We start from the raw sequence: 25,443 nt of genomic DNA on the forward strand, positions 1-25,443 counted from the left end.
ATGGCTGTGAATGCGAGAGGAGTAAGTCTGCCCTTTCTGTCGTTTCCCCAAGGTGTCTGCAGCATTGTGACGTATTTGTAGGCATATCATTGGAAGATTGACCATAAGAGACCACATTTACCAGGTGTCCGCCCGGTGTCCTGCGCCGAAATTGGTGCGCAAAAGTCAGCTGCAAGTATTTTTCCACAGAATTCAGAGGAGAATGCAGGCTTCCACGAACGATATATCAATGAAGAGATATGTGAAAAAACACCTTGAGGATTGATTCCAAACAACGTTTGCCATGTTTCGGTCGATATTATGGAGTTAACTCGGAAAAAGTTTTACGTTGTAGGTGACTGAATTTTCGGTTCGTTTCGGTAGCCAAATGTGATGTACAAAACGGAACGATTTCTCCTACACACAGACGCTTTCAGGAAAAACTGCGCATTTGCTATGTAACGGAGAGTCTCCTCATTGAAAACATCCGAAGCTCTTCAAAGGTAAATGATTTTATTTATTTGGTTATCTGGTTTTTGTGAAAATGTTGCGTGCTAAATGCTACTCAAAATGCTAAGCTAGCTTAGCATACTCTTACACAAATTAGTGAATTGCTATGGTTCAAAAGCATATTTTGAAAATCTGAGATGACAGTGTTGTTAAGAAAAGGCTAAGCTTGAGAGTAGGCGCATTATTTTCATTTTATTTGCGATTTTTATAAATCGTTAACGTTGCGTTATGCTAATGAGCCTGAGGCTTTAGTCACGATCCCGGATCCGGGATGGGGAGTTTCAACAGGTTAAGGCAAGTGTGAAAGTAGGGCGTTTGGTCGCGGTACAAAAACGAACATCTAGCAAGCCAAAGGTTGCTAGTCATCATGGAAAACTTTAGCATTTTAGCTACTTTGCAACAACTTAGCATTAGCTAACCCTTTACCAAACCCTATCCTTAACCTAACTCCTAACCTGAAAAGAGGAGCGACCCAGGGATGTGTGTGCTTTGGTAATACCCTCTTGAAGCTAGGGGGCACTATTTTTATTTTTGGAAAAATAACATTCCCAAAGTAAAATGCCTATTTCTCAGGACCATATGCTAGAATATGCATATAATTGACAGCTTTGGATAGAAAACACTAAAGTTTCCAAAACTGTAAAAAATATTGTCTGTGAGTATAACAGAACTGATAATTGCAGGCGAAATCCTTACAAAAATCCAATCAGGAAGTGACACTTATTTTGAAACCCCTGTGTTTCTATGCATCCCTATTGCCCATTGAAAGGGATATCAACCAGATTTTTTTTCTGTGGCTTCCCTAAGGTGTCTACAGTCTTTAGACTTAGTTTCGGGACTTTATTTTAAAGAATGAGCGTAAACGTCCACATTGATAAGTGGTCAGTTGTTGGCTCTGTGTGATTTTTGCGCTAAACAGAGAGGTAGCCATTTTTCCTCCCGGTCCTAGTGAAAAACCAACTGTCCCGGCTGATATACACTGCTCAAAAAAATAAAGGGAACATTTAAACAACACAATGTAACTCCAAGTCAATCACATTTCTGTGAAATCAAACTGTCCACTTAGGAAGCAACACTGATTGACAATACATTTCACATGCTGTTGTGCAAATGGTATAGACAACAGGTGGAAATTATAGGCAATTAGCAAGACACCCCCAATAAAGGAGTGGTTCTGCAGGTGGGGACCACAGACCACTTCTCAGTTCCTATGCTCCCTGGCTGATGTTTTGGTCACTTTGAATGCTGACGGTGCTTTGAGTTTGAGTTTATTTTTATTTTTACAGGGACAGTGCACATTAATCAACGTTTCAGTAAAAGTGTCGGTTTTAGCCAGCCGGCTAATTTTCAACCGCAGTCCCTGGGCAGGTTATTAAAAACAATTACAATATAGACAATAGCAACATAGAACAAGCAAGACATAGCATACAGACAGAGCAACATAGGACAAGCAAGACGTAGCATACAGACAGAGCAACATAGAGCAAAAAGCAGCAAGACAAAATTCATAAAAGCAACAAAGTGTTTCCACACCTCACAAGCTACAGACAACATGGAAAGCGGCAACACACAGCTAGGGACCATGTTCACAAATCTGATTGACCTTTAGCCATGTCTTCAAGAATTTTGTGAAAGTGTGATATGTGGTGCAGTTATGTGTGTCTGATGGCAGTGTATTCCAGACATGGGAAGCTCTCACAGAGAATGCAGATTTACTAAAGGTGCTTTTCCTTAGGGGAACTATACGGTCACCTCTCATGGCAGACCTTGTGGATCTGCTGCCATATGTCTGGGTTTTCTGTTTAACAAAAATATTGAGTGGAGGGGGAGCCAGGCCATTAAGGATCTTGAATACAAGACATGCGTCGGTGTATTGCACAAGATTTTCCCAACTCAAGAGCTCATACTTTCTAAGGATGTGACAATGATGATGGCTATTGGGCTTCCTATCAAGCACTTTGAGAGCCTGTTTGTAGACAGACTGAATAGGTTTTAATGTTGTACAGCAAGCTTGGGCCCAACTAGTCAAGCAGTATGTTAAGTGGGTGAGTATCATAGAGTTGAAGTACAGTTTTGCTACCTCTGTAGTCAAACAATTTCATATAAATCGGAAATTAGCTAGGTTGAATTTAGTTATTTGAATTACCTTTTTCACATGCTTTTCAAGTATGATGCCAAGGTACTTAAAATCGGATACCACCTGGAGCTTCTCCCCTGACACATAGACATCTGGCTCAGTAGCATCTGTTGCCCTCTTTGTGAAGAACATGCAAACAGTTTTTTTCACATTGAGATGCAAACACGAGTCACTGAGCCACTTTGTAACCTGGACCATTACATTAGTGAGTTCTTGTGCAGCTTGTTGTTTGCTCTTTGCATGCACATATATCACTGTATCATCTGCATACATTTGAACTTCAGACCCAGTACAGACAGAAGGCAGATCATTAATGTACATGCTGAACAGGAGGGGCCCCAGTATTGACCCTTGGGGCACGCCCACATCATAGCTACGAGTTGGCGACAGCTCATTGCTCACTCTGACACACTGAGTTCTGCCTTCAAGGTATGATTTCATCCATCTCAAGGCATCAGGGGAAAATGTTGAACTTGGACAATTTCGTGATGAGAATCTCATGGTTAACAGTATCAAAAGCCTTCCTTAGGTCCAGAAACACAGCCCCAACAGCATCCCCTTTGTCCATCTTGGACTTCACATTTTCCAGAAGAAAGCAGTTGGCCGTTTCTGTGGAGTGTTTCACTCTGAAGCCAAACTGCATGGAGTGTAATGTGAAGGGGCTGTTGTTGAGGTGGGCAATCAGTTGTTCTGCTACACACTTTTCAACAACCTTTGACACCACAGGTAGTATACTAATGGGCCTGTAGTTACTCACGTCAACAGGGTCACCTGATTTAAAGATGGCCGTTATTATGGCCGACTTCCATACCCTTGGAAACACACCGAGACCAATAGATGTGTTTGTGACTTTAGTAATGGGGCCAATGAGTGACTCTTTGTAGTTTAAAAAAAAGGTAAGAGTCCATCCCAAACACATCTTTGGCTTTAGAGGTCTTTAGTGAGCTAATCACCTTGTTCACCTTTGACTCAGAAACCTCCCTTATGATGAAGACAGGTTGAGTGTCATTCACTAGCACTGAGCCCAAGAAACCAGTGGAGGGGTTCTGTGTCAGTGCCCTGACAGAGTCAATAAAGTAGGAATTGAAGGCTATTGCTATTTCGACTGCATCCTGTGTTAGATTGTTATTCACCATGATTTCTAGTCTTCTTGCAGTGTTACTATGGTCTTTCCCTGTTAACTTTTTTAGATTCTCCCATATCAATTTAGAATTTCCCTTTGCTTCACCAATTATGTTAATACAAAAGTTTGCCTTGGCCTGTCTGATTTCTTTCATCACCTTATTTCTCAACATGGTAAACCTACGTCTGTCATGCTCTAATTTAGATTTTAGGGCTATTTTTAGAGCATAATCTTGTTCTTTCATCAATTTCCAGATTTCTCCATTTAGCCAAGGAAGAGTGCTCTTTTGGCCAGGTTTGGATTTGATTTTCTTTAGGAAGCCATTTATTGTAGTCTGGATTGTGGATAGAAAAACTTGACTATCAGCTTCCATGTCTGTATAGGACAAGAGATCATTCCAGTTTATTCCCTTAATTGCTTTTTCAAAATAGTTTAATTCACTCTTAGGTATTCTGAGTTGATCCGGCTTTCTAACAGTAGAGAGGTTAAACCTGCTCTTAGACAGCTTTCTGGCTATAAGTGTCAGATTATGATCAGACAGCCCAGTAACCATATTGAATGATTTAGTCACTCTCTCTGGTTTATTACTGAACACCAAATCAATCTGTGTTTTAGAGCAACAAGTCACCCTGGTTGGCCCTTTAACTAGCTGTGTAAGGTCAAAGGTATTAGTGATCCGTTTGAGGGTTTTCCTACAACACTTGTCTTCATAATTCATGTTAAAATCTCCCATTAAGATGACCTCTTTCCAAAATCACATTCCCTAAGCATGATATTAAACTGATCAAAAAACACACTTGGTGGAAGGTGGCCTATACATTCCAATGAGGGTAAAAGACATTTGGGGAGACAGTGTAACGTTCAGGCCGATACATTCTAGTTCATTATCACATGACCACTCAATTTGTTTACATCGGATATGTTCTTTAATGTAAATCATCACACCCCCTCCTCTTCCTTCAATCCTGTCTCTCCTGAAAACATTGTAGCCAGGCACAATCAAAGCAGCATATGGAGAGTGTTTATGGAGCCATGTCTCTGAGAGGCAGAGAAAGTCAAGGTTGGAGTCTGTGAGTAGATGTTGAATTTGATCACTTTTTGGAATGACACTACGAATGTTCAAGTGCCCCCCTAGTCGTCCCTTGGGTTTAGCTCGTGGGTCCCACATGACTCGAGAGTGATTGACACATTGAAAAAAGTTAAATTTTCTGGATTGAGTTGTACATCCCCGGAGAGCAGGAGGGTAGTGAACAGGTAGTTTAACAGTTTCCGATAAATGTTGGACTTGTGTTTGTTACGCCTAAGCGGTTCAGTAGAATAAGGAGCGAGGTAGACTTGGCCATTATTCAGAACATTATGGTATGCTGTGTACTGACCGCTCCCGTGGAACGGTGAACCAATGTGTTTGGTGTTGATATTCTCCTGTAGTAGACTGATTGTGTCATCCCAGCAAGGACGCACTGAGATTATCAGTAGAGCAGCTACATAACTGACAATCATGGCAGAGTACTGGAGATAAAACACATAATTGCGCTTTAACTCTTTGCATGAGTTACTTAGCTGGGATCGGCGTACACCTGATGGTTTAGATAAAATTACAGCATTCGAATGAGAAGCGGCACTTGCCGCACCACCCTGTCTTCCGTCCGCCATTTTTCCGGTTGTGAGGAGCTACCTCCTTGCTACCTCAGCCTAGTGGAAGCATGAGATGGAGTCTACAACCCACACAAGTGGCTCAGGTAGTGCAGCTCATGCAGGATGGAACATCAATGCGAGCTGTGGCAAGAAGGTTTGCTGTGTCTGTCAGCGTAATGTCCAGAGGATGGAGGCGCTACCAGGAGACAGGCCAGTACATCAGGAGACGTGGAGGAGGCCGTAGGAGGGCAACAATCCAGCAGCAGGACCACTACCTCCGCCTTTGTGCAAGGAGGAGCAGGAGGAGTACTGTCAGAGCCCTGCAAAATGACCTCCAGCAGGCCACAAATGTGCATGTGTCTGCTCAAACGGTCAGAAACAGACTCCATGAGGGTGGTATGAGGGCCCGACGTCCACAGGTGGGGGTTGTGCTTACAGCCCAACACCGTGCAGGATGTTTGGCATTTGCCAGAGAACACTAAGATTAGCAAATTCGCCACTGGCCCGCCCATTCCCCAGACCTGAATCCAATTGAGCACATCTGGGACATCATGTCTCGTTCAATCCACCAACGCCACGTTGCACCACAGACTGTCCAGGAGTTGGCGGATGCTTTAGTCCAGGTCTGGGAGGAGATCCCTCAGGAGACCATACGCCACCTCATCAGGAGCATGCCCAGGCATTGTAGGGAGGTCATACAGGCACGTGAAGGCCACACACACTACTGAGCTTCATTTTGACTTGTTTTAAGGACATTACATCAAAGCTGGATCAGCCTGAAGTGTGGTTTTCACTTTAATTTTGAGTGTGACTCCAAATCCAGACCACCATGGGTTGATACATTTGATTTCCATTGATAATTTGTGTGATTTTGTCGTCAGCACATTAAACTATGTAAAGAAAAAAGTATTTAATAAGAATATTTCATTCATTCAGATCTAGGATGTGTTATTTTAGTGTTCCCTTTATTTTTCTGAGCAGTGTATTATTGAATAGATATTTGAAAAACACCTTGAGGATTGATTATAAAAAACATTTGCCATGTTTCTGTCGATATCATCGATATAATTTGGAATTTTTGTCTGTGTTGTCGTGACTGCTATTTCCGGTGGATTCCTAGGCATTACGCATCAAACTGAGGTATTTGGATAAAAAATAGCTTTATGGAACAAAAGGAACATTTGCTGTCTAACTGGGAGTCCCGTGAGTGAAAACATCCGAAGCCCATCAAAGGTAAAAGATTAATTTGATTGCTTTTCTGATGTTCCAAGAGGTTTTAATAGAATGTAACTAGAAGAATGGGTGTTGTATGTGGAGGATGAGGGCTGCAGTCGGTATCTCAGGGGAGAAAGAGGGCAAAGAGAGTTTTATAAATAAGCATCAACCAGTGGGTCTTGCTACGGGTATACAGAGATGACCACTTTACAGAGGAGTATAGAGTGCAGTGATGTGTCCTATAAAGGAGCATTGGTGGCAAATCTGACGGCCGAATGGTAAAGAACATCTAGCCGCTTGAGAGCACCCTTATCTGCTGATCTATAAATGATGTCTCCGTAATCTAGCATGGGTAGGATGGTTATCTGAATCAGGGTTAGGTTGGCAGTTGGGGTGAAAGAGGAGTGATTACGATAGAGGAAACCAAGTCTAGATTTAACTTTATCCTGCAGCTTTGATATGTGCTAAGAGAAGGACAGTGCACCGTCTAGCCATACTCACAAGTACTTGTATGAGGTGACTACCTCAAGCTCTAAACCCTCAGAGTTAGTAATCACACCTGTGGGGAGAGGGGCATTCTTCTTACCAAACCACATGCCCTTTGTTTGGACGTGTTCAGAACAAGGTTAAGGGTAGAGAAAGCTTTTTGGACACTAAGAAATCTTTGTTGTAGAGCATTAACACAACATCCAGGGAGGGGTCAGCTGAGTATAAAAGACTATCATCTGCATATAAATGGTTGAGAGAGCTTCCTACTGCTTGAGCTATGTTGTTGATGTAAATTGAGAAGAGTGTGGGGCCTAGGATCGAGCCTTGAGGTACTCCCTTGGTGACAGGCAGTAATTGAGACAGCAGATTTTCTGACTTTATACACTGCACTCTTTGAGGTAGTTAGCAAACCAGACCAAATACCCCTCAGAGACACCAATAATCCTTAGCCGGCTCACAAGAATGGAATGGTCTACATATCAATAGCTTTGGCAAAGTCAATAAAAATAGCATCACAACATTGCTTAGAATCAAGGGCAATGGTGACATCATTTAAGACCTTTAAGGTTTCAGTGACATCCAGATTGCATAATATAGACATCAAGAAAGCCAGTCAGTTGACTATTGACAAGTTTTTCCAACACATGCCTATAACAGTCAGGCTCAGCTTGATCTCCCCCTTTAAATAAAGGATGAACCGTTGCTGCCTTCCAAACAATGGGAGGAGAGACAGGCTTGGCAATGATAGGGGCAGCAACCTTAAAGAAGAAAGGTCTAAACCATCTGTCCCAGATGTTTTTTTTGGGGTCAAGTTTCAGGAGATCCTTTAGCACCTCAGACTCAGTGACTGCCTGCAGGGAGAAACTTTGTAGCGGGGCAGGGGAAAAAGAGGGAGAAGCATCGGGGAATTCGCATGAGAAGGGGTGGGAGATGAGGAAATGTTGGAAGGGCAAGGAGGCATGGCTGGGTCAAATAGGAATCCTGACTTAATGAAGTGGTGATTAAAGAGCTCAGCCAAGTGCTTCTTGTCAGTAACAACCACATCATCAACATTAAGGGACATGGGAAGCTGTGAGGTTTTATTCTCCAGGTCTTTAACTGTTTTCCAGAACTTCTTGGGGTCAGACCCACAGAGAGAGAACTGCTCCTTAAAGTAACTAACTATGGCCTTCCGGATAGCCTGAGTGCACTTATTTCTCATTTGCCTGAACGAGAGCCAGTCAGCCTGAGTATGCATGTGCTGAGCCTTTCGTCAAATGCAATTCTTGAGGTGGAGTAACTCTGCAAGATCACGGTCGAACCAGGGACGGAACCTGTTTTAATTCTCATTTTCTATATGGGTGCGTGTTTGTTAACGATACCACTGAAAATATAAAAAAATAGACGGTCCAAAGCATCTTCGACAGAGGGGATCAAGCTGATTCTATACCATTTTACAGAGGCCAGTTCATGAAGGAAGGCTTGCTCATTAAAGTAAATAAAAAATAAGCATCTGTGACAAATCAGGACAGGTCGTTTAAATGAGCAGCCATTATGTACACAGGCTGTAAAACAGTGATCAATAAGGTATTTACAGAAAACACCAGACTGATACCTATCAGGATTATTTGTGAGGATAACATCGAGGAGAGTAGCCTTTTCTGGCTGTTTGTAGTCATACCTTTTGGGATTGGTAATAATCTGAGAAATATTATGCATACAATATGATAACCATCTCAGATTTCAGTACAGAATAACACAAAATGCTCTGAGACCAGGTTGCCAAGTTGGACAAAAAAGACTACAGCACACAGTTATCTAAATAAATCAGTATAAAGGGAAAAACATACCAAGACTGAAATTCTAAGTGGATACAATACTGACTTTATTATGATGAGGTAGGCCTACAATGGCTGGGTGCAAAAAGACAGCTTTCAAAATCAGGCAGTGTCAGTGAATGGTTCAATAACCGATCCATGTCACGAGCTCTTGTGAGTTCCTCTCCCTACACATGTGGTCCTGATCACCCTACGATGGAGGTTCTGTTGCCTGAAAAACTTCTGGAACCTGAACTCAGCATGTTGGACCAGAGGAGTGGGCACAAGCAGGGCACTGGGCTCCCTGTCTGGGTCTTGAAGGCTGATGACCTCCAAGGGAAGGACAGGGCCTTTGTAGATATCAGGGGTAGCAAAGGGGCGTGCTCGCCCTGACCAGGGCACAATAACCTGGGGTCTCCGCCAGCAGTCCATAGAGCGTGACTGGGCCCTGGGGGGCAGCTGGAGGGAGTCAACCAGGCCCAGACGCTGCAGCCTCCAGGGAGCCCCAGCCAGATGCCTCTCAGTAGAAAGTGGGGTTTGGACTCTGAAGCCAGAGAAGGTAAGGTGTCGTACCTCAGACTTCAGACCCTTCTTAGAGGGGGCTGGCTTGGGTTTCTCTGCCACAGCCTCGTACTCCTGGCTTTGAGGAGGGCGTCTGGGCGCTGGTTGGTTGGTACGACCCTTAGAGGGTTTGGAGGCTTTTTGAGGAGGAGGGCGGGGCCGTCTGATCTGGGAGCCCTCAACAAGCAGGTTGACCCCTACATACTGAGGCACCTCCACTGCTGCCTATAGACAGAGACAGAGAGATGACATCTGTACAACCTCTTATTCAGGGGTACATTAAAACTTCCCTTTCCTAACTTAAAGGCATACACAAACACACCTCACCTGTTTGTATATAAGCTGAAAGCCCCCAGTGTGTGCCCCTCGGTCCAACCGACGGTCCAGGACCACCCGTAGAGTGTCCTCCTGCACGGCTGCACACAGGCGTGTTGTCACTGCTGTAGAGGGGGCCATGGTGGGGCTGGCATTGATCTCTATCAGCCATGGCCTCAGGTCACGACCTTTGGAAAAGAAGATGTCCCACCATATTAGTATCTACCTATTTATCCTGCTACTGGTCACTATTACTCCTGTTTACATGTACAGTGCCTTGCAAAAGTATTCAGACCCCTTGGATTTCTTCACATTTTATTGTTACAAAGCGGGATTAAAATGGATTTGTCTTTTTGTTTTGTCAACAACAAAATACTCTAATGACAAAGTGGAAGAAAAATCAGTTTTTGTAAAAATATATATTTTTTATGAATAACTAAAGATTTTCAAGCAGATTAACTCAGCCACTCAGGAACATTCATTGTCTTCTTTGTAAGCAACTCCTGTGTAGATTTGTGCTTTAAGTTATTGTCCTGCTGAAAGATGAATTCATCTCCCAGTGTCTGGTGGAAAGCAGACTGAACTTGGTTTTCCTCTAGGATTTTGCCAGTGCCCATCACCATCCCATTCATTTTTTATTCTGAAAAATTCCCTAATCATTAACGATTACAAGTATAACCATAACATGATACCGCCACCACTATGCTTGAAAATATGGAGAGTGGTACTCAGTAATGTGTTGTATATGACTTGCCCCAAAGATAACACTTTGCATTGCCACATTTGTTGCAGTATTACTTTAGTGCCTTGTTGCAAACAGGATGCATGCTTTAGAATATTTGTTATTCTGTTCAGGCTTCCTTCTTTTCACTCTGTCAATTAGTTTATTAATGTGGAGTAACTACAATGTTGTTGATCAAACTCTGTAACTGTTTTAAAGTCACCATTGGCCTCATGGTGAAATCCCTGAGCGGTGTCCATCCTCTCCGGCAACTGAGTTAGGAAAGACGCTTGTATCTTTGTAGTGACTGGGTGTAATGATACACCATCCAAAGTGGAATTAAAAACTTCTCTATGCATTAAAGGTATAGTTTTTTTCTTACCCATCTACCAATAGGTGTTCTTCTTTGCGAAGCATTGGAAAACCTCTCTGGTCTTTGTGTTTGAAACTCAAGTATCCCTGTACATTGTAAATGTGGAATTGGCACTGACCCTGTATTTAGCTTCCTCTCTTATCTTTGTTTTCTTTACCTTTGGAAAGTATTCACACCCCTTGACATTTTCCACATTTTATTGTGTTACAGCCTGAATTTAAAATGGATTAAATAGTGATTTTTTTTTTGTCACTGGCTTACACAATACCCCATAATGTCAAATTGGAATTCTTTTTTTCATTTTTTCAAACAAATTCATTAAAATTGAAAAGCTGAAATAACTTCAGCCAATAAGTATTCAACCCCTTTGTTTGTGTTTTAGTTTGTTTTTCCAATGCCTCGCAAAGAAGGGCACCCATTGATAGATGGGTAAAAAAACAAAAACAACAATCAGACATTGAATATCCGTTTGAGCATGGTGAAGTTATAAATTGCACACTTTGTATGGTGTATCAACACACCCAGTCACTACAAAGATACAGGCGTCCTTCCTAACTCAGTTTGCCGGAGAGGAAGGACATCGCTCTAGGATTTCACCATGAGGCCAACTTTAAAACAGTTACAGAGTTTAATGACTGTGATAGGAGAAAACTGAGAATGGATCAACAACATTGTCAATTAGGTTACTATTGTGGAGTAACCACAGAGTGAAGAGAAACATGAATCCTGTTTGCAACAAGACACTAAAGTAATACTGCAACAATAATTGGCAAAGCAATTCACTTTTTGTCCTGAATTTAAAGTGGTACAGTGCATTCGGAAAGTATTCAGACTCCTTGACTTTTTCAACAATTTGTTACATTACAGCATTATTCTAAAATTGTTAAAATATATTTCTTTACTCATCAATCTACACACAATACCCCATAATGACAAAGGGAATAGGTTTTTTGACATTTTTGCTGTTTCCATTGATTATCCTTGATGTTTCTACAACTTGACTGGAGTCCATCTGTGGTAAATTAAATGGTCTATATAAGGTCTATATAAGGTCCCACAGTTGGCAGTGCATGTCAGACAGAGCAAAATCAAGCCATGAGGTTGAAGGAATTGTCCGTAGAGCTTTGAGACAGGATTGTGTCGAGGCACATATCTCCGGAAGCACCTCACCAGTCAGGCCTTTATGGGGGAGTTTCCAGACGGATGCCACTCCTCAGTAAAAAGCACATGACAGCCTGCTTGGAGCTGGCCAGAAGGCACCTAAAGGACTCTGACCATGAGAAACAAGATTCTCTGGTCTGATGAAACCAAGATTGAACTCTTTGGCATGAATGCCAAGCGTCACGTCTGGAGGAAACCTGGCACCATCCCATCGGTGAAGCATGGAGGTGGCAGCATCATGCTGTGGGGATGTTTTTCAGCGGCAGGGACTGGGAGACAAGTCAGGATTGAGAGAAAGATTAACGGAGCAAAGTACAGAGAGATCCTTGATGAAAACCTGCTCCAGAGCGCTCAGGACCTCAGACTGGGGACAACACAGGAGTGGCTTCGGGAAAAGTCTCTGGATGTCCTTGAGTGGCCCAGCCAGAGCCCGGACTTGAACCCAATTCGAAATCTCCGGAGAGATCTGAAAATAGCTGTGCAGCAATGCTCCCCATCCAACCTGACAGAGCTTGAGAGGATCTGCCGAGAAGAATGGAATAAACTCCCCAAATACAGGTTTGTCAAGCTTGTAGTATCATACCCAAGAAAATTTCAGGCTGTAATCGCTGACAAAGGTGCTTCAACTAAGTACTGAATAAACGGTCTGAATACTTACAGTTGAAGTCGGAAGATTACAAACACTTAGGTTGGAGTCATTAACTTGTTTTTTGACCACTCCACAAATGTCCTGTTAAAAACTATAGTCTACTTTGAGTAGTTTTGGAGGTGTACCTGTGGATGCATTTCAAGGCCTACCTTCAAACTCTGTGCCTCCTTGCTTGAAGGTACCATGTTCATCTGTACAAACAATAGTATGCAAGTATAAACACCATGGGACCATGCAGCCGTCATACCGCTCAGGAAGGAGACGCATTCTGTCTCCTAGAGATTAACGTACTTTGGTGAGAAAAGTGCAAATCAATCAGAACAACAGCAAAATATCCTGTGAAGATACTGGAGGAAACCGGTACAAAAGTATCTATATCCACAGTAAAACGAGTCCTATATCGACATAACCTGAAAGGCCGCTCAGCAAGGAAGAAGTCACTGCTCCAACACTGCCATAAAAAAGTCAAACTATGGTTTGAAACTGCACACGGGGACAAAGATCGTACTTTTTGGGGAAATGTCCTCTGGTCTGATGAGACATCAGTCAGGAAGTTAAAGCTTGGTCGCAAATGGGTCTTCCAAATGGACAATGACCCCAAGCATACTTCCACATTTGTGGAAAAATGGCTTAAGGACAACAAAGTCAAGGTATTGGAGTGGCCAACACAAAGCCCTGACCTCAATCCTATAGAAAATGTGTGGGCAGAACTGAAAAATTGTGTGCGAGCAAGGAGGCCTACAAACCTGACTCAGTTACACCAGCTGTCAGAATGAATGGGCCAAAATTCACCCAACTTAATGTGGGAAGCTTGTGGAAGGCTACCCGAAACGTTTGACCTAAGTTCAACAATTTAAAGGCAATGCTACCAAATACTAATTGAGTGTATGTATACTTCTAACCCACTGAGATTGTGATGAAAGAAATAAAAGCTGAAATAAATCACTAATATTATTCTGACATTTCACGTTCTTAAAATAAAGTGGTGATCCTAACTGACCTAAAACAGGGAATTTTGAATAGGATTAAATGTCAGGAATTGTGAAAAACTGAGTTTAAATGTATTTGGCTGAGGTGTATGTAAATGTATAATTTCAGTTTTTATTTTAAATAAATGAGCAAAAATGTCTAAAAACCCATTTTTGCTTTGTCATTATGGGGAATTGTGTGAAGTTTGAGGGGAAAAAAAACTTTCATCCATTTTCGAGGCTGTAAACGTAACAAAATGTGGAAAAGGTAAAGGGGTCTGAATACTTTCAGAATGCACTGTATGTTTGAGGCAAATCCAATACAACACATTACTGAGTACCACTGTCCATATTTTCAAGCATAGGGGTGGGTAAGGACGGGGGTATTTTTCATGATAAAAAATAAACGGAATGGAGATAAAGCACAGGTAAAATCCTAGTGGAAAACCAGGTTCAGTCTGCTTTCCACCAGACACTGGGAAATTAATTCACCTTTCAGCAGGACAATTATCTGAAACACAAGGCCAAATCTACACTGGAGTTGCTTACCTAGAAGACCGTAAATGTTCCTGAGTGGTCAAGACTTGAAAATGGTTGTTTAATAATGATCAACAACCAATTTGCCAGAGCTTAAAGAATTCTTAAAATAATAATGGAGAAATGTTGCACAATGTGTGGAATGCTCTTAGAGACTTACCCAGAGAGACCCAGAGAGACTCACAGCTGTAATGTTCTTCTATAAAGTATTGACTCAGGGGTGTGAATACTAATGTAAATTATGTATTTTTTTGTATTTAATTTTCAATAAATTTGCTAACATTTTGAAAAACATGTTGTCACTGCCATTATGGGGTATTATGAGTAGATGGGTGAGATTAAAAAAAATATTTAATCCATTTAGATTTCAGGCTGGAACACAAAAAATGTGGAATAAGTCAATGGGTATGAATACTTTCTGAAGGAACTGTATGTATGTATATATATATATATAAAATTGTATTTTTTAAATAAGTTATACTATTTTGATATTCATTGATTACTGCACTTTTGGGTAGAGCTTGCAAGTTAAGCATTTCACTGTACTTGTGCATGTGACAATAAAACTTGAACTTCACTGCCAATAACAACAAATACTGATGCCACTGACATCATTCACACCTAGCATGAAGTCGGCTCCGTAGAGTTCAAAGCTCCCTCGGCGTGACTCCACCAGGTCTTGGGCAGTCTGCAGGGCGTGGACCACAGCCTTCTTCATCCCTGGGACCACCACAGACCACCACTGTGCTGCTCGGCCCTGTCCAGACAGGAAGGCCTGGAACTGGTCACATGACCACATGTTGTCCTCAGGCACCTCTGGGTGACGCTGCTGGGAGGGCTGAAAGTGCTTCTGTATGGAGTTGTTACACAGGTGGATAGAACTGGAAGAAGGGGGATATAGAGGGGAACAAGAGAGATAAGACCATAGGAAATTAGCAACAAGGTGAAATGTGGAATCAACATGGTAAAATGCCAATAACAACAGGGTAAAAATGTCCTCCTTACCTGTCCAGTGTCTCAACTGAGTAGGGCTGGGTGGAGAAGCGTAGGTAGCACTTCTTATAAAACCAGACAGTGAGAGGGTTCCAGTCAGTCACCAGGAACCACTGACGGAGGTCGAACTTGGTGCCGTGGACCAGCAGGGGGCGCTCCAGGTACTTCTGCACCACCCACTTACTGTCCTTGATCAGGGCTGGGTCACTGTCCACCAGCCTCAGGATGTCATCCAGCCGCTTGGCACACATGATGCCTGCACAGGTGGAGGGACATGGAAGACACACAAAAACAAAGTTAGTGTAGGCCTACACTATAAGCAGCATTAAATAAATATTATAGATAAATACAGCATAAGGATAGAGTTAAATAAAGTACTACTACACTTGTCTCTTCTACCCCTCTTGGAACTCACCTCTGCCTCGGGACTTGGCCCCAGGTTTGACTATCCAGATGTTGTGGATGCCGTCTGTGTCTAGCTGTGGATTGACATCACGAAGCTTCCGCAACATAGCCTGACAGCTGTTCAAATAGTGAAAAGTCTCCTCTATCTCTACACCATCACTGAGAGATAGGGAGAGAGTAAAAAGTGCCACTGAGATACACTGACAAAGAGATGCGTGTTCTGACATGACAGAGACACATAATGATCATACTATATGGAGTACTCACTGGACAACCAGGTAGTAATTGTGGATGAACTCCAGCCACTCTTGTTCTGTTAGGGATGGTGGTGTTTCCAAGGCAATGTCTATGTCATTGTGTTCCAAGCTGTCCAGGAAGTCCTGGCAAACTTTTAGTGCACTGTCAATCATTCTGGAGGCCACCAATGAGATGGCTCGACGCTTGCATGCTTTTTTCTGACCTAAGGGATTGGACAAGACAATGAAGCCTGTAGCTCTGGTTGACCTAAATCGGGGGGATTGAGGGGGTATGCCTCTTTTTGTGAGAAATACCTTACTTTGACATGATTGGTGAGTTGATCCAGCTGTGCCACCTCCCTCTCCCTCACCTCGCTCACCCCGAATCCTCTCCACAACACACTGTATAAGGCTGGTGCATGCTGTCCTCCTGTAGTCCTCTATAGAGAGAGACAAAGACACAGAGAGGGAGAAATAAAGCAAGTCAGAGAGGTTGCCACAGGAAGGTTGCCCCCCCACACCTAAAAGTATGGAAAATGAAAGGGAAGGAGAGGCAGTACTGTAAATCCCCCTAAGACTATAGAAGTGAGGCATTCCGATAGAGAGGGGGGGAAATAGGCAGATCAGAACGCGTGGTGTGGAAAGAGACCGGTGAGGATTCTGACCGATAAAGGCATGTTTCTCATCCTCTGCCCCCAGCCTATAGCAGCGTGGGAAGAAGGAGTCAAGGTCTGCAGCATCAAACCAACGCAGGTTCCTCAGGTTCACACACAACCCAACCTGAGACAGAAATGAGAGAGATGGAGAGAAGACAGGCATAGCCTACATAGGTGTGGTGAGTATAAAAATGATCAACGACTGTGAAAAGGTAGAGTTCGTTAATTTCAGAGTCTCCCATGTGAAAGCCATCAAACCTTGGTGGTGAAGGTGCCTGCTTTGGCATAGTGATTGGTCATCTGTTCCTTTCGCAATGAGCGGTTGTCCACTGTCTCTCTACGCGTCGTCCAATAGAAATATGACGTTTCGTTCCTCACCATGCGAGACTGTAAGATAGATGGGCAGGGGAAAGACATAAAAACTGTGTGCCCCCCCCCCCCCCACACACACACACACACTTCCGTTCTATTACCATTAGGTCATACAAGTCATCTGGGTCTTCCTCTCTGTCGTCTGGGCTGTCTAAGCAGAGCATAGAGGGAGATTACAATCTAGGATTTAGGTTAATGGTCAATGATAGTTAAAATCAATTACTACAAGATTTGCAGTGGCCTTCCTGTCTCACCATTGTCATCATCACTGTCATCAGCATCATTCCCATCATCTCCACGGCACCGGCTCCAGTGCTGGTTTGGCCGAGGCAGGCGGCGCTCTACCCAACCCCTCGCCTTCAGGGCAGCCCGAACCACAGGGTATGGACCCTGTATGGAGAACACCATACGCATCTGAGAGAAAACGACACACAGAGAGAGAGATATATAAAATAGTATCTACATGACCTTAAGTATAACATATATAGACGGTTGTCCTATTTTAGATTCTTACCTTTACAGCTTTGTCAACCAGTACTTTTGCTGTCCGCAGTCTCTCTGGGTTGATGATGGGCAGGTTGAGCAAGTTGCGCCTCACTCTTCCCTCACCTGGTGGTGCTGATATACACACATACATAAACACACAGCTCAGATACAGCGGTGGTAATAACCACTTTATAAACTACGCATTCAAGTCAAACTGTATTCTCATCTACTGTTAGTTGATGGTACTGTTATAAGTGGTACCAAAGCCAAGTCCATGTTTAGTATGACTGGTTAGTCAGTGTTAAGTGTCTGAAGGTTGTGTGTGTAGGATTACATGGTATTTGCTGTAGGCCCTTCTCTGTGGTGAGGTTCAGGAACATTTGAGTGTGTTGTTGGCACAGGGCTTTGCTCTGCCGGTCTTTACTGGGGTCTCTCTCTCCTAGAGGTTCTGAATATGAGGAGCGAAAACACAACTACATCCATCTACATGGGGTTTGGGGTACATATAGTAATACAGTGTTCTAGCAAAGGTGAGCAATGTTCTGTATTCAGTCACACCAATACACGTTGCTGTGACAATGACGTTGAACAGTTAGCATAATCTACGAACAAGTAAGTAACATGACATACTAGACACTTTTTTAAGGGAAAAACATAAGAACATCATTACATCCCCATGTAGGCCTAATGCAGATAAATATGCCATGAAGTTCACAAACCCTTGGGAGTGTAATTGAAGCCTATACCTTGACTTCTTCAGCCCAGCATCGAAAGAGCAAAAACACTGCATTTTAATGCCTGGCCTCTGTATTCAAACATTTGATAATCTAACATTTTAGAGTGGGACCTCATGACTAATTCAACACTCTTCATACATACATAAACTACCATTCAAAAGTTTGGGGTCACTTAAAAATGTCCTTGTTTTTGAAAGAAAATTTAAAAAAATGTCCATTAAAATAACATCAAATTGATCAGAAATACAGTGTAGACATTGCTAATGTTGTAAATGACTATTGTAGCTGTAAACCACTTGTTTTTTCTGGAATATCTACATAGGCGTACATAGGCCCATTATCAGCGACCATCACTCCTGTGTTCCAATGGCATGTTGTGTTAGCTAATCCAAGTTTATAATTTTAAAAGGCTAATTGATCATTAGAAAACACTTTTGCAATTATATTAGCACAGCTTAAAACTGTTTTTCTGGTTAAATAAGCAATTAAACTGGCCTTCTTTAGACTAGTTGAGTATCTGGAGCATCAGCATTTGTGGGTTCAATTACAGGCTCAAAATGGCCAGAAACAAAAAGCCTTCTTCTGAAACTCGTCAGTCTATTCTTGTTCTGAGAAATGAAGGCTATTCCATGTGAGAAATTGCCAAGAAACTGAAAATCTCGTACAACGCTGTGTACTACTCGCTTCACAGAACAGCGCAAACTGACACTAACCAGAATAGAAAGAGGAGTGGGAGGACCCGGTGCACAACTGAGCAAGAGGACAAGTACATCAGAGTGTCTAGTTTGAGAAACAGACGTCTCACAGGTCCTCAACTGGCAGCTTCATTAAATAGTACCAGCAAAACACCAGTCTCAACATCAACAGTGAAGAGGTGATTCCGGGATGCTGGCCTTCCAGGCAGAGTTGCAAAGTAAATGCCATTTTGAGCCTGTAATTGAACCTACAAATGTTGATGCTCCAGACACGCAACCATAAAGAAGGCCAGTTTTATTGCTTCTTTAAAAATCAGCACAACCGTTTTTAGCTGTGCTAACATAATTGCAAAAGGGTTTTCTAATGATCAATTAGCCTTTTAAAATTATAAACATAGATTAGCTTACACTACGTGCCATTGGAACACAGGAGTGATGGTTGCTGATAATGGGTCTCTGTATGCCTATGTAGATATTCCTTTTTTTTTTATCTGCCGTTTCCAGCTACAAGTCATTAACAACATTAACAATGTCTACACTGTATTTCTGATCAATGTTATGTTATTTTAAATGGACAACATTTGCTTTTCTTTAAAAAACAAGGACATTTCTAAGTGACCCCAAACTTTTTAACGGTAGTGTATATACATTCGTTCGTTGTCTTTGGCTGACAGATGATTACAGCTGGCTTCCCTCACCACTGTCAATGCGCGGTGTTGGGCTTCCATCAGCTCCCCGATCTCCCTCCTCACTCTGCCCCGGCTGGACACACTTTGGGGGCTTGGCGGCCTCCATAGAGACAATGGCCTTCACTGGCCAAGGGACCCCTGACCTCTACTCCCTATATCATGTCTCTAGCTGTGCTCTTCTTTTAAGTTGTTGCTGTTTGGCTTGATTAGTTCGCCATAGTAACTGTAAAAATAATTCACAAGTTATTGTGAGGTTTCAATTAAGGATAACTATAATATCCAATGCATGATTACAAGCACATGTCATATCTGTGCAAATGTTTGCATTCACCGTTTATCTAATGCCAGACCGTTTATTGTAGCATGCACTGTGTGTGTCCTGTTAGTGCTGTGGGTTGTTATTAGATGCAGTGTACTATAAAGTGGATCAAATTGCTGAGCAGAGATAGCTTGGCTACACCTGTCACGTTTCTTACACCCTGGACAGGGCAGTGTTACACCTAACTTGCTACCTTCTTCAGACAGTGGAGCACTGGCCCCGTTCTAAATAGCTTAGCTATAGGATATCTGTGACATTCACAGAACAACACAACAGGAGGATACTTTAGCTAAGGGACTGACCAAAAATCCCCAATGACAAAAAATAACATTGTCATTGACCAGGCAAACACAAAAATAGACTACCTCTTTCTCATACCAACACTTCCGTATTCGTGATTTTGCTGTTCGTTTACAAGACACCCACGCTTCTAAAGACACCTGCATCGACTGCACTGACTGTGACGCCACAATGATCAAAGTGATTGCACGACTGCGCGTAACATTTTCCCAGGAATATATTTCGCAATTCCTCGCAAATTCTCTGCTTATGCGGTGGAGGGACTATTTGTCATACCGCGATTTCTAGGGTATAGGTCTACTTCACTCACCTCATCGGATGTGGTGCGTTCTCTCGTTTGCAGGGTCGCACCTGCGCAATCTTCACATTGCCATTTCTCTCTGCTGCCTGTTTAGTGTCTCCATACCAACGGTGAATAGGACCGAAATGTGAAGAGTTTTGACTAGAAGGGATACATTTTATGTCAGAATTGACTTTTAGTTGCAGGTTAAGAGAATTTACGCTGCAGGCTAGGATAATTAAGTTTAGTAAAATTATTAGGGTTAGCTAAAATGAACAAAAATGCAACTTGTAGACGTCAATTTGACATAAACTGTAGCCCTTCTAGCCATGGCCCACGCGAAGGCAGTGGGAGGGCTAGGTTACATAGGCAAACGTTTTGCTCAAAGCGGGATATTTCATTCATTCAGATGAAATTACCTCAATACATCATTCAATTAAATTTACTGCACGACCCTGCTTGTCTCATCATGAGTGGTTAATTCATCTATGGAAATCTAGAAAGTAAGAACTGATATTTCTGATGCGTAGCATTCTGCTCTTGAAATGTTGTTGGATTGTCTATAGTGAACAAAAAAATCGCTTGTTACAATGTTGCAATATTTTAAACTGTAGCAAAAACGTGTCAGATTTTGATGTATGTTTATGACCACTAGGTGGCGGTCAATGCCCGTATATGAAAAAAAAACGCAACGGAATATAATCTGGTTCAAAGAAACAAGCACTACAAACATGTTTTATTTCTGGGGTTTTTGTACACCATGCATTGATATCTATCCATATCTCAACCATGTTTAACGGATATTTATTTAATCAGGAGAATCCCACTCCCACGGCCAATTGCTCCCTGTGGGATATGTCATATGACTGTGCAAGGTCATGGTTCTCATCCTATGGATCCAGGGACATGTCAGGGCCTAACTCCCATAATGCAGCTGGTGAAGTAGTATTTAGATTTTTACCATAACATGAGATACTGCATAATACTAGCTATTTCAAATACAGCATTGGCAGTAGACCTACTGTATCTACTTGTATATGAGGCAACTGGTAGCCTACCTGGAGACCAGGAGAGTAGAGAAACTGAAATCTAGCCTTATGGCCTCTATTACCTAACCACCATCATGTAAAGCTTGTAAATCTGCTATCTGGGTAGTCCTATGTTCTGTAAGAAAATGCAGAATGCTAACGGCCATCATGTAAGCTTTAAAAACAGATGGAGTCATTGAATCCTATTCATTGAATTAGATGGCTTTTTCATCACAAAACCATTTGATGTTGTAGGTGAATGAGAGCCTGAATAGATATTGGAGGCCAAAAACACAGAGTTTCTAAACCTAGAGGTGCAAACCTAGAGGCACGACACTTCCGGGAATGCTTGCGAAACAGACCAAACAGACCAGGCCTGGGTTTGGGGTTTGAGAAGTCAATGAGAGAAGTTAAAAATTCTTTATTAGTTCTCTAAATCTAAAGGCACAACCTAGATTCAAGCCATTTCCTGAAGTAGTTGAACCTGTTATTACTTCATCCTCGTGAAAGTGCCAAACTGACATGTTTTGATTATCCTCAAAAACAACTTTATATGGGAGTGCCTTTGATTTGACGGCCTGCACATGCGCAGTTCAGCACGAGAGACGACCGTTAGAACCAATCATGTGTTTCTACGTATGAACTTAGCTAGCCAACGTCACCATGACATCACCTACAGGGATTTCTATTGGAGAAGCAGTTTTAGCCTATGTTCATTCTCTAGTCTTTGCCCTAAGCCTGGGTGGATTGTACCATAGAAATAGAATGAATAGGAATGGGATTTCCATTCAATTCAATGATGGCATAATGGATAGACTGGCAGCCATTTTGAGTGTAAAAACTGGTTGAAATGTTTCCACGTCATTTCAACAACAAAAACAATTGTATTTTTTTTACACAACTTTTAACCTAAATCCAATGACATGGTGACATTTTTTGTTGATTTCACCGTTAGTTGACAACTCAACCAAATGTAAATCAAAACTAGACATTGTACTGATATCTGTGCCCAGTGGGTTTCAATCTGTGCTGTGATTTGCTGAGTCAACGAAAATACACACTTAGAAAACAGGGTTCCAAAAGGGTTCTTTGGCTGTCCCCATAGGATAACCTCCAGAACCCTCTTTGGTTCCAAGTCAAACCCCTTTGGGTTCCATGTAGGACCTTCTGTGGAAAGGGTTTTTACATGGAACCCAAAAGGATTTTTGTCTGTAACCAAAAAGGGTTCTCCTATGGGAAAGCTGAAGAACCCGTTTAGGTTCTAGTTAGCACCTTTGTGTGTACCATGGAAATTATTGCACCACAATACCAGGCAGCCATTGCTGTGTACCAATGAGTTTATCAGTCAGGGTTAGAGCTTCTCAGCCTGTTCTATTCATTCTATTTCTATGATTGTACTGTGTGCTTTGTCCCGTGTTTTCTCATTAAACATGAACAGAAGGCAGGTGAGCTTTGTGTTGATTCAGATCTCAACTCATACACATTTAATGATGCACATCCACTGTTTGCACAATCACTTATTGAGTTGCTTTAAATGCTGGTCAAACTCATTTTTCTAAACAGGTGGTTGTACCATGTCATGAATCTTCATGGTCATAAGTTTACCGTCCCTCACACCAGAACAGATATCCCTTCTTCTTCTCAATGTGTTTGTGAAATTCAGATTAGTAGTGAGTGTATCCCCTCCTCTCTGTTATGGCCAGTAAACCTTTATGGGTGTTTGAAGAGTATAGCACTCCATTTGGAGGGTAGAGTAAACACTGATCAGCTCCAGAGGTTTATATGGTAAAAAAGGAAAGGAGGTTTATATGGCAAGGAAGGGAAGGAAGCAAACAGTGGGTACAGTGTGAGGGTAGTGGGGGTGTTGAAGAAAGGATGAATATATTATGTACTGTGTGTGTGTGTGTGTGTGTGTGTGTGTGTGTGTGTGTGTGTGTGTGTGTGTGTGCGTGTGTGTGTGTGTCAACATGTGCCTGCATGTGTCTCTATAGAGAGAGGGGCTCTCTGTCCATTGGGCTATTGTCTTTGAGTCTGTGCAAGCCATCTCTTTCTCTCTGTCTCTCTTCCTACTCCACCTCCATCCCTGCGTTCCAGAGTTTGTGGCAAACAGAGAGAGGGAGTGGGGTGAAGGCAGTGAGACACACAGCGGTTCAGACAGCTGCTGTGGTCCTTCCAGTGTGAGGAGCCTCTGTCCAGCTAGGCCACGCCCCCGCTTCTCTGCCTCACAGAGCTCCATTGTCCCCACCATGACTGCCTCTACTATTGTGATGTCATAGTTTATCATTCCCATAGCTGTGCGGCTGCTGCTAGGGTAAACTGCAATTCACATTTTATTCGGGAGGGAATAATCACTATTACACATGTTGACACACACGCACACACACGCACACACACACACACTTGTTTTCTTGTCTTTCTTTCTAACCAAGAGGAGATCCAGGTTCTCATATCAACTAGTACTCTCTGGTTCATAATCTTTTCATGTGGATGAATCTCTGACTCATATGTCATGGCAGACATAAACATACTTTCTGTAACCTCACCCTTTGACCCACACTTTATCATCCCTCATTTGAATCCATTTGCATGGCAGTTGGTGCTCCCTATGTACCCCTGCTGAGTTTGACAGCACATGCAAATCAAAGTTTTTCTTTCTCATCCAGCCCAGGTGACTCTGGCTCATCTTAAACCAGGGTTGTTAAAAAAATGTGGGGCAGTAGGGCGGGGGTCTCCCCCACTTCCCCTCATTGGGTGCCTAAAGCCATTAGGGGGTCCGGGGGCATTCTCCCCTGCAAAAAAGAAGAAGGAATTTCAACAGCTAAATGCATGAATTTGGTACACTTTGAGTAGAACATTGAGAGATATTTTTTTAGGTAACTTCCCACCTGCCACAGCAGACACTGCCAGCACTTAATTACAGTTGCCACTGTGGGTTTCTCTACTCTGGAACACTCTCTATTCTGGAACAGAGCATTGCCAAAAAAAAACACTCAACAACTTTAAACATAGACTCTGACCTGTCCAATGAGCAAAACTGATTAAAAAATGCCAAAGTATCCAAACACCCTCTCTATCTCTCTCTCTCTCTCTCTTGCTCTCTCTCTGTCTCTGTCTGTCTCTCTCTCTCTCACATGCACACACATACACACACACACACACACACTAATTCTGTGCAATGTCTGGCATGCGTTTACCGTGAACACGGGGTCTGTACTCACTTGAAGTTACACTTTTAACAGTGGCTGTCACGCCCTGACCTTAGATATCCTTTTTATGTCTCTATTTGGTTTGGTCAGGGTGTGATTTGGGGTGGTTATTCTATGTTCTATTATGTATTTGTATTTCTATGTTTTGGCCGGAACAGGTTCTCAATCAGGGACAGCTGTCTATCATTGTCTCTGATTGAGAACCATACTTAGATAGCCCTTTTCCCACCTGTCTTTGTGAGAAGTTGACTTTGTTTAGGGCATATAGCCTTTGAGCTTCACGGTTTGTTTTTGTAGTGTTTATTGTTTTGTTCGTTGTCATTTGGATTGATAAAAGAAAATGTACGCTCACCACACTGCACCTTGGTCCTCCTCCAACAGCTGTGACAGTGGCCAAGTAGGCTAGTCTGGATAATTGATCATAATGTAGGCCTACAAGATTGGCCTACCATCAAAACTGTTCCATAACTTATTTAAAATAAATATTTTTATTTCACCATTATTTAACGAGGTAGGCCAGTTGAGAACAAGTTCTCATTTACAACTGTGACCTGGCCAAGATAAAGCAAAGCAGTGCGATACTACAATCAACACAGAGTTACACATGGGATAAACAGTCAATAACACAATAGAAAAAATCTATACACAGTGTGTGCAAATGTAGTTAGATTAGGGATGTAAGGCAATAAATGGGCCATAGTGGCAAAATAATTACAATTTAGCAATTAAACACTGGAGTGATAGATGAGCAGAAGATCAATGTGCAAGTAGAGATACTGGGGTGCAAAGGAGCAAAAAATAATAAGGTAGTTGGGTGGGCTATTTACAGATGGGCTGTGTACAGGTGCAATGATCGGTAAACTGCTCTAACA

At 42.4% G+C, this 25,443-nt stretch overlaps 1 protein-coding gene across 4 annotated transcripts; it reads right to left on the bottom strand.

Annotated features, from left to right (window-relative positions):
- Nucleotides 1-6,352: 6,352 nt before the first annotated feature.
- On the bottom strand, nt 6,353-20,453 carry LOC135540163 (tubulin monoglycylase TTLL3-like). Of its 4 annotated transcripts, none has more exons than XM_064966590.1 (15): nt 20,368-20,423; nt 19,448-19,661; nt 17,652-17,765; nt 17,346-17,449; nt 17,086-17,245; nt 16,933-16,982; nt 16,718-16,846; nt 16,469-16,583; nt 16,124-16,243; nt 15,835-16,027; nt 15,578-15,726; nt 15,175-15,418; nt 14,791-15,050; nt 9,773-9,948; nt 6,353-9,670 (listed from the first exon to the last, which is right to left on the bottom strand). In XM_064966590.1, the coding sequence occupies exons 2-15, from the start codon at nt 19,542-19,544 to the stop codon at nt 9,047-9,049; spliced, it is 2,535 nt and encodes an 844-aa protein (XP_064822662.1). In that variant the 5' UTR covers nt 19,545-19,661; nt 20,368-20,423; the 3' UTR covers nt 6,353-9,046. The 4 variants fall into 4 exon arrangements, with proteins under 4 accessions (XP_064822662.1, XP_064822663.1, XP_064822665.1 ...); XM_064966591.1 differs by lacking the exon at nt 20,368-20,423 and adding an exon at nt 20,123-20,345; XM_064966593.1 differs by lacking the exon at nt 19,448-19,661 and having other exon boundaries at nt 20,368-20,453.
- Between the last annotated feature and the right edge of the window lie 4,990 nt (nt 20,454-25,443).

Source organism: Oncorhynchus masou, chromosome 5, assembly GCF_036934945.1.
Source record: "Oncorhynchus masou masou isolate Uvic2021 chromosome 5, UVic_Omas_1.1, whole genome shotgun sequence".
NCBI classification, from domain to species: domain Eukaryota; kingdom Metazoa; phylum Chordata; class Actinopteri; order Salmoniformes; family Salmonidae; genus Oncorhynchus; species Oncorhynchus masou.

Bases quoted from the DNA above. Each gene is read 5' to 3' on its own strand.
- LOC135540163 (XM_064966590.1), bottom strand. From the start codon at position 19,544: ATGGAGGCCGCCAAGCCCCCAAAGTGTGTCCAGCCGGGGCAGAGTGAG. The intron at 16,847-16,932 runs GTAATAGAACGG...TCTATCTTACAG, and splicing joins ATGACTTGTATGACCTAATG to TCTCGCATGGTGAGGAACGA. The intron at 15,051-15,174 runs GTAAGGAGGACA...CCCTTCTTCCAG, and splicing joins TCAGTTGAGACACTGGACAG to TTCTATCCACCTGTGTAACA.